General features: G+C 34.6%; 1 protein-coding gene across 1 annotated transcript; it reads right to left on the reverse strand.

Moving 5' to 3' along the window:
• Positions 1–8,364: 8,364 nt before the first annotated feature.
• LOC137237171 (uncharacterized) lies at positions 8,365–9,521 on the reverse strand. Its single transcript, XM_067760500.1, has 2 exons — positions 9,102–9,521; positions 8,365–9,034 (listed from the first exon to the last, which is right to left on the reverse strand). Exons 1-2 carry the CDS (start codon positions 9,465–9,467, stop codon positions 8,795–8,797), a joined length of 606 nt encoding a protein of 201 aa, XP_067616601.1. The 5' UTR covers positions 9,468–9,521; the 3' UTR covers positions 8,365–8,794.
• Between the last annotated feature and the right edge of the window lie 285 nt (positions 9,522–9,806).

A 9,806-nucleotide genomic window follows, 5' to 3' on the forward strand; every position in this document is an offset into this window, starting at 1 on the left:
AGAATGTACTAGCATTGTCCATGAGCTCTCAAACTTCTCAGCTATAACTAAAATTGCACAATTTTATACATCTTTTAGGCGCTTCCAGAATCTACTAGTCCAGTAGCTCTCAAACTTCTCAGATATATGCATGTGTTTGCGCATTGACTCTCCGCTGCTCGTATTCGTACATGGTACATATGTGTAGACGCAATTATTTATTCGTTTATGTAGATGCATAAAGATTGAATTATTGATGTGAATGTTTGTAGTTTACAGTCTCTCGCGCGCACATAGGCGTATAAGTAAATGCATCTGTGTGTGACATCTCTCTGGGCTGCCTTATGATTATTAACTGATATTTACGTAAATTATTAACGTAAATACTGCTTGGCATGGCCTTAAGCCCCCATTACTGATACTTAGCATAGACTTGACTTGACTTGGCGTAAACTTGGCAACTTAGCCACGATTATACTCCACTTGGCGCATAAAATCCGGCATCATAATCAGCGTTGAAATTAATTTTTAAATAAATGTCAATTTGTACGACAAAATGTCAAAATGAAATGGAAACAAACAAATGGCATCTCAAAATGTAAACGTCACTTAGAACTTACATAGAAAATCAAAATTCAACAGACTTCTAAGTCAAGTTAAGTTTTGAGTAATCAGTAACATGCAATGTTCATTTAACAGAACTGTATGTGACAGTTCGCAAGCCAAGTCAAGTCTATGCTAAGTATTAGTAATGGAGCCTTTAGCATCGCCTTAGTGATGGGATAACTTAGTGGTGCTAATATCCGTGACAATATTTAAAATACAGCTGCTAACACGAAAATAGCAGTGGTTATTTTGGTAGACATATAATTCGAAAGCAGAACTATCGAAAAATTCCCTTTATAAATAAAAAAACTTAGTAGAAAGTCGAAAATTGACTTTTCCATTTTTATATTCGTTTCGAACTTTGAGGAAGGGAAAAATGATTTTCGAAAACCCCATAGAATTAACGATTCTCTCTAAGTGAGACGGTTTAAATTTTCCTTAAAATTTTGAAAACGTTTTTGAAACTACTTTGCATAGTTTCAGTAACAAAATTTATGTAAGTTTTTTCTTGATTTTATCGAAAATAGAAAAGTAATTTAATTCACGAAATTTTATAAAAAATTTCACTGCTATTTTCGTGCTCACAGTTATTATCTTATATTTTATTTTTTTGAGATTGATTTTATGATTGATTTAATAACAGGTTGATGTCATATGAGATGTGTTTTCATATTTAGTTTATAAATTTTTGTGTTTGCTAATGTGTTACGTACTTTTTTTATATAGTTCATTTCATTGTATATTGTATTTAGCGTATACAGTTGTGTTCACAAAAATAGCAATAAACGCTATTTTAGCATTTAATTGTTTATTCGTTTACATAGTTTGGAATTAAATAAAGTAACAAAAAACTAGAGTAAAGTTGTTAAATAATTTTTGTAAATAAAATTATATGTTGGCATTGTCAAAGAAAAATTAAATTGTTTATTTCAGTAACTTATATTCTCAGAGACAGTCCCAGTGCCTCGGGTCCTTATAATAATAATAATAATAAATTTTGTATATTCATTTTAAGTTTCTAACATATATGTAATACTTCTATATTGGTGGTACTGTTGGTTAGAATTTCTTATCCAATAATTGCTGGGACTATAATGATAAGTTTTTTTAAAGAAGTTTTTATTATAAAAATCGGTTATGAAATTCTAACCATGAATTTTCGTTTACTCTATTTGCATATACGTCGACTGCTGAGTGGAATAGCATCCTACCCCGGCTGTCGTTTCGAGAACGCTCTTTCCCAGAAAACGTTTGAATAACGCCCTAACTGAGAAATTTTTTCCAAAAATGTTCACATCAGAACTCGGTGTCAAAATGCATACGTTCTTTAATCGAATTCGGAGATAGGGCTTTTCCGAAACAAATTCTGAAATAGGATGTTATTTAAACGTTTTCTGAGATAGAACGTTTTAGAAACTGCAACTGAGATAGGGTGATATTCTACCCAGCAGTCGATATGTTTGCCTTTTTATATGGGAATGGTTTGTCCACCACTAAAAACAATATTTAAAATATCAATTTTCATTTTGTATTGAACATCTTCTTCAAATTTGAGAAGATAGGTATCGAGAGTATTAAAAAAAATCGGTATTACGGCTTTTTTGAGGTGGAGAAGGTTTTGATTTCCTTAGCCAATCAGTTACAGCTCCACATAGGGTGTAAAACCGCGCTTCGTCTATCTTTCGTTTGGATGACGTCCATGGAGCGGCACGTGTCCCTTATTTGGATTGGGAGGACGTAGATGGAGGGGCACAGGACCCTTCTTCGGGTTGAGAACTTCCAGGAGGTGTTAACAGTGATATGTTGAAAACTTTCGATACTTCTGCGTTTTGCGACTGCTCGAGGATAGATTCGTCGTCGTAAAACTGTGCAAACAAAGGCTGCGATTGATACGCAGACTGCGACTGGTAATCTAATGGATCAGTTTGTAATTGAGCATTAAATTGATCCTGCTGCTCTCCAGGCTGTGACTGATAATTGAACTGATCGTTAGAAACAACGTATAACGGTTGCGGCTGGTGGGTGACTTCCAATCGAGTATACGGGCTACGATTGATAAGTGGAATGCACTGACCGCGGGCATTTAAAACCACCATCTTCAAGCATGGAAGCAGGTGTCGGTTGCATAGTTTTCGGAAAACTGCCTCTATTGAAAGAAGTGTTGCCAGTAGTCCTAAAAGCACATATTTATATATGAATAATATATTCAGTGCCAGGAAAAATTGTTGGTAAATCGCATTCATTTTTATATCTGAGATATAATTTAGACGTTCCCCTACCCGGCATTTCTCGCTGCGATGACTTTACTCTCCTAAGTACAGACGCATTGGCATATTGTTGCCTCTGCAAATAAACCTTTGTATCTTGCCTCTCCCCGTCTCTCCTCATCATCTTTCACCCCTGTACCGAATTTCAGGCAAGTCACACCATTAATAACATTTTTTGGAATTGGACCTTCCATGGTCCACTTCCCGGACAAAATTGTGAATCTAAAGCATCCGCAAATACCCTTGAATACAGACACAGAAATTTATCAAAATCAGTGCAGTCGTTTACGAGGAGTTCAGACACAAATACACGTACAGAAAAAAATATATATTAAGATATTGCAACCTGAAAGGGTCTTAAGCAATGTTTAAAGTTAAGTTAAAGTCTAGGTTTTCTGGAAGTTCCTTGAACAAAATTTTCATGTTCGGACTTTTTTGGAATTTTCACGATCCCTGGATCACCTATCAAAACTGTCTTTGGATTCTAAAGTGTGTACCAAGTTTTAAGACTCTAGCTCCACGGGAAGTAACTTAAAAATGGGTTGAAAATATGCCCTAATATTATACTGAAATTTGCTGAAAAATATGAGACATATATATTGTGCTGATTTACAAAGTGGGTGCAGTGCCTGGTAGATTTTGTAGTATCACTATAATATATGAGCCACCTTTTCATAGACCGGGTCACATATATATTTGTATGCGCCAGTGCATATATGTATTATGGTGGATGTCAAAACTGGCTAAGTGCCAGGCCCCTGACAAAGTTCAGGAAGATTTTGTAGTATCACCATAATATATATATTTGTAGGCGCCAGTGCATATATGTATTATGGTGGATGTCAAACCGGGCTAAGTGTCAGGCCCCTGACAAAGTTCAGGAAGATTTTGCAGTTTCACCATAATATATATGGGGTATTCCATCCCATTTCGACCAATTTTGAACCCGACCACTTTAGAATTGGCTGAAAGTTTTTCTTCTTTTTCTAGCTTACGAAAGACGTTTTTCAGAATTTTTTCAAATTTCTTCATCCAACTCAAAAAAAGTTATGAATTTTAAAAAAAACACCGTTTTTGTTTTCAAAATGCTATAACTTTTTCAAGAATTGACCGTTTGGGATCTTTTTTTTTTTAAATTTGTTTTGAAATGTACTTTTCGGAAAAAATACAAAAAAATTTTTAAAGTTTTTTTTTTTGTAATTGTTTGGTTTTTTGAGATTTTTCGAATTTCGCCATTTTTTTTTCTCATAAAAAACTTCAATCAATTCTGCAATCATCCCCACTAATCCCGGAGTGGGCCGAAAAATTTTTTTGTATTTTTTCCGAAAAGAACATTTAAAAACAAATTTAAAAAAAAAGGTTCCAAACGGTCAATGTTTAAAAAAGTTATAGCATTTTGAAAAAAACACCGTTTTTTTTTTTAATTCATAACTTATTTTGAGTTGGACACCGTTTTTGTTTTCAAAATTTCTTTAGGGAAATTCAAGTTAAATTTTTAAACAGACATAAAATGTTATAATTTTGGAATATATAGCATCTAGGACACCTTAATTGCAGTAATTGAAAGAAAATGTTTGCTTATACTCAAGTATTTAATTATTTTTTCTAAATTTATCATTAATATTGATACATGATTGAAGGTATATTGATCCAATGCAACTCTGCTCTTCCTGCTGTTCTTCATTCCACTCATGGTTCAATTATGTACAGGTTGGCTCATCTCATCAGCTGATTTTATTTATGTCGTTGCATGGTCGAAGGGATTGTCAAAAGGAGATGGCAAACTCAAAATGAAACCAACACATTGGCAACATTTTACTTACACATACGAAAACTGCTAAGTTTTGTGTTTCCATTCCATACCATTCGCACCAACACCAATACACAGATTTTGACAATTTGAACAGACATATTTTGTTGCTTTACAGATGAGCCAACCTGTATATAGTTGAACCATGATTCCACTACATTCGAGTGTCCTCTTTCGAGTGCCTTCCACTCTATTCGCAACATAACCTCAATTTAAGCTGCCAAACTATATAGTAAACAATGCCTTTAATCATGATTACATTCTAGAGCTGGAACTTTTTCTGTGAAAAAATTCCGCATCTCTAAAATTTGATCATAATCATCGATTATCGAAAGGAAAATTTTATATGGGAAATCTAGTCATATAATTAACAATTTGGATTTAAGCAAAGAGGATAAATACAATAAGAGCCGTCACTCGTTATTTTTTTGGCATTTACTCGATGTATACTTAGAGATAGTCGCTACTTTTTTTTTGGGCGAGATGTTTATAAATGTCTTCTATACATTTTCGTGGGGTATTTGTGTTTATTTTTCGACTGTATTTAATTAACTTATTTAATTCTCTTTCCAAAAATCACAGTTGCACAAGGGGCCTACACGGCGTGTATAAAAGCGAGACAATTAAAAATGTCCCTCTCATAAAACATTCGGCATCAATTTTTTCAATTTCCAGCGAGATACTCGCCACAAAATAACGAGTGACGGCTCTTATTGTATTTATCCTCTTTGTGTAAACTATAGGGGGACTCATGATAGCATATAAACTTATAAGGTGTAAAATTATATCCATTTACACACGCGGGTATATGAACGCACCTAGTAATACTCTTGATAAACTTGATTGTTTTTCAGCTGTATTATTTCCAAAAAAAAATTTTTGATTGTTTTACAAATTAAAAAATACCAAGATTAAGTTAAAAATCAAAACTAAAACGCCTTTACTTGCTGATGTTGCAGATTTTTGATGAAAATGCCGTCTGTAATGTCTGCAAGGTTGCATTCCTTTGAGTTTACCGCGTTTACACAATGAAATGTGCGCGTAAATTTATACAAATTGTGTAAATGATTTTTCATACAAAATTTGACAGCTCGTGCGTAAACTAGATAAATTTATACGTTTACACACTTTATAAGGCATTTATACGGTTACATGAGTCCCCCTTATAGTTGTAGAACTATAGTTCTAATACGGCCCATACACGACACAAAAGCCATGCGCAAATATAAAACGACGAAATTTGTGCAAAGGCGAATTTTGACATACACGGCTCAAAAACACTGCGCAATATTCAATTTTAAACTAGCGCAACAAATGAATCATGTGTTCTAATTGCATAAAGAAGGCAAGTGCGGCTTTACTTCTTTCGATTGCATTAAAAAGAAAGAAAAGAAAGCAAAAGGGTAAACGGATTTGGTCACAATTGTGGTAAAAAAACTAAATGTATTGGGACAGAAAAAATTACTTCGGAAACTTGAGTTTACGTCTCAACGTGACCTTAAAAATTATGTAAGAATGGATAAAGAAACATTTGAAGTATTTTTGTCTAAAGTAGCGCATCGAATTAATAAACGAGACACTGTGATGAGGAAAGCTATTCCTGCACGTCATCGTTTAACTTTAACATTGCGTTTTTTGGCAAGCGGCAATAGTTTTGAGGACCTAAAATTCCTTACAGCAATTTCTCCACAAGCTATCGGCAAGATTGTAAGCGAGACTTGTGATGCTATAATAGAAGAGCTAAAGGACTACATAAAGGTATTTGTTACATATTTTAAACAATTAATACATTTCAATCATCTTACAGTTGCCAACAAATGGCATCGGTGCGATTGACGGCAAGCACGTTAACATAAAAAACCACCTGGGTCGGGGTCGTTTTACTTTAATTATAAAAAGCATTTCTCTATTATTATGATGGCTGTAGTAAACGCAAATTATGAATTTTTGATGGTCGATGTTGGTGCAAATGGAAGAGCTTCAGATGCTGGTTTATTTAGTCAAAACAAGTTTTTCAAGCAGCTTAAAGAAAATAAGTTACGACTACCAAAACCTGAATTGCTTCCAGGATATAATGAAAAAATGCCATTTGTGTTTGTTGCTGACGACGCATTTCCACTAATGGAAAATATAATGAAACCTTTCAGCCACAACTCCCTCGAGAAGAGCGATATAATATTTAATTATAAGCTATCGCGCGCACGTGGATTGGTTGAAAATATTTTCGGAATCTTGGTTTCGCGTTTTAGAATCCTTTTGAATACTTTAAATTTCTCGCCAGATAAATCCACAAAATTTGTTTTGGCGTGTTGTTATTTGCACAACTTCTTGCGTAAATCAAAATGTGAAACATATTTTACTGCTGAGCCCTGTTCAAATGTGGAAAACACAGAAGCTTTCGAAACCCCTGGATAGCAAGAAAAGGGAGATGTCTTAGATTCTTTAAGTTCCACAGCAATTAGAAATGCATCCGCAAATGCAAAACATATGAGAAACAAATTTAGAATATATTTTAGTTCTGTTGGCACGGTTCCATGGCAAGATAAAGTGTATAATAAACTCGTAAACAAAAATGCCAATAGTAATAAGCAACTAATATAATATGTATTTGCATTTGTATTTATGAGTCAAAATAAAAAAATGTATGAACTATAGCTGTTTAGCTTTTAGTCGCGTTTACACATACAAAGTCAGTATTTAGTCGCGAGGAGTAATCAAAGTTTATTGATATGGAGGAAAGCTGAAAAATTAGTCATCCAAATGCGACGGTGAACACCTTTTGTCGCCCTCCCAAGGTCGACGGATCTTTTATTCCCTCTGCAAAAATCCGACCGAACTTCACAACGGAGGCTGCAACCTTGGCGAGAGGGCGTGACGTGTGAAATAGTAGACCCTGTCGACCCCCAAATCAGGATCATGAACTTCCTCCTTAAACAGCTAGTGTATACACATCATCGGGCGATATGGGAGGAATCTACAAAAACTGTATCTAGTTTCTCTGAGGGTGTTGGTAAACTTTGATAAGCCGTAAGTTCCTGCTCCAATCCGACAACGTACAATGACAAAATAGCCATCACCTTTGGCGATAAAGTGTTGCTGGATGCGAAGAACAGTGCAGGCGTTTTCTTCCGGCAATACAGCTTAATGTATTGGAAAAACCAACCAGTGGTTAATTATGAGTACCTCAAGTTCCCTTCCCCACCAAAAGTAGTTACCATAGCATCATTCGCCGGCGGGTGTACACAATGGTAACAGAAATAAAAAGGAAAAATAAAATTGCTTAACGCAGGCAGTCGAAGTTATCTGAGCTTTTTTTCTAATTGAAAACAGTTTAGATCAAGGGGCTTCATATATATCATAGCATTTAAAATTTCTTTATAACAATTTTCAGGAACTACAAATTCGTGGACAATATGTAGATAGTTGTGAGCCAGTGCCAGAGATGACAATCAATATGGACTACCCAGATTACTATGGTAATCCCACATTGAAAACTTTCGCTTTTAACAACATTAACAAGAAGAAGGCACAAATGTTCGAGTACGAATGCACAAACGCCTCCATCGACAATAACCTGCCATTGCTCATAGTGGATTCCCTATAAGTTATAAACAAATTACGACATTTACCAAAGCCGCCGAAACATAACACCGGTTTACCGCCTCCAATTTGCAAAAGTAAAAGTGCAACATCGCCTTACTTTAAATTAGAAAGATACTTTTATTGATTTAACATGTGAATAATAATGCACTTTTTGGATTAGCAAATAAAGAAAAGATATTTTCGCTTGAATTGTCATTATCATTTGAATGATAATGCACTTCTTAAATAAATAATAAATGATATAGATTCCACTTGGCAAAGAAAACAATGACTGAATACTTATAATTCACTTTGTACTTTTAGTTTAATATAATAACTTTAAAATTGGTTTGATTTAATATTCCTCACTGAAGCTCTCATAAAAGCATTGAATATCACTACCACGTCGATTGGAGAACGCTTCAGAATTACTAGTCATTGGTACCTCCTGATCCGAAAAGTCGAGCATATTTTGTGTCACAATAAATTCAGATGAAGATTCTGTTGATTGATAAATAGGTGGCTGACGTGAAGACGTAAATAGGAAATCCTATATTTCTAAAGCATGGTTTTTTTGGAGAGTACCCATGCATCCGTGGTACAATATATCTGAAATAAGTTTACGCGCAATCACTTTCTGCTGTTCGTCCATTTCTTGATATTGCAATGCCCAAGATTTTCCCAGCATATCAAAGTCACAGTTGCTGTTCCCGTTTGATTGTAGTTTGCTACAAGCTAATTGTATCAGCTGGTCTTCTTCTGACAGCTTTTTTTTCTTTATATGCATTTTCTGAAATAAGAGAAAATTTACCAAGATTTGTATGTAGATTACTCTATTTCTTAATATTTCTTCTTACGTGCTCTTCTTTTTTTATATCCATTGTAGATGTTCCTTCTATGCACTCCTCCTGGTCTTCCAAAAACGACAATTTATCATAATACCAAAGGATGGGCTCGTATATATCATCAGTCCCAGCACCTAACTTTTGGCTATCTTTTACTTTCTTAAGCTCTTTACGATATGTGGTGCGAAAACTGTTAATTTTTTTTACTGCCATTTCTCTATTTGCCTCCGGGTATATTTCCTTCAATTTTTCTACCATCTTTTGGTAGCTGCTGCTTTTTAGCGTTCTATTGCTGTAATCAGCACTCTTTATTTTCCACAGTGCTGGTAATTCACGATACAAGTCGAAAAACTCGCACCAGAAGCGTTTATTTTCCATTTTATTTATAATTACGCTTTTTCACTTTTATTGAATTCCTGGTACAAGCTAGAGATGGTCTTTACGCCTTCGATAATAAAATTTTTAAGCGATGTTATGTTATCAGAAACCACAGGTAAACTGTATAATAGTGATGGCTCGATATTTCGCTATTGGTGATTGCATCGCCGCTATTGAAAAATCGCTAATAGCTATGGCTATTGCAATCCAAATATATCAGTGATTGGCTATTTTCCTTCATTCGATTCTTTTAAATGACAATCACCTCTGGCAGAATATCGCCAATAGCGATTATAGCGATTATAGCGATTGGCGATTTTCCTTCAGCATGGAATTCTA

This window comes from Eurosta solidaginis, chromosome 1 (genome assembly GCF_040869045.1).
Source record: "Eurosta solidaginis isolate ZX-2024a chromosome 1, ASM4086904v1, whole genome shotgun sequence".
Classification (NCBI taxonomy): Eukaryota; Metazoa; Arthropoda; class Insecta; order Diptera; family Tephritidae; genus Eurosta; species Eurosta solidaginis.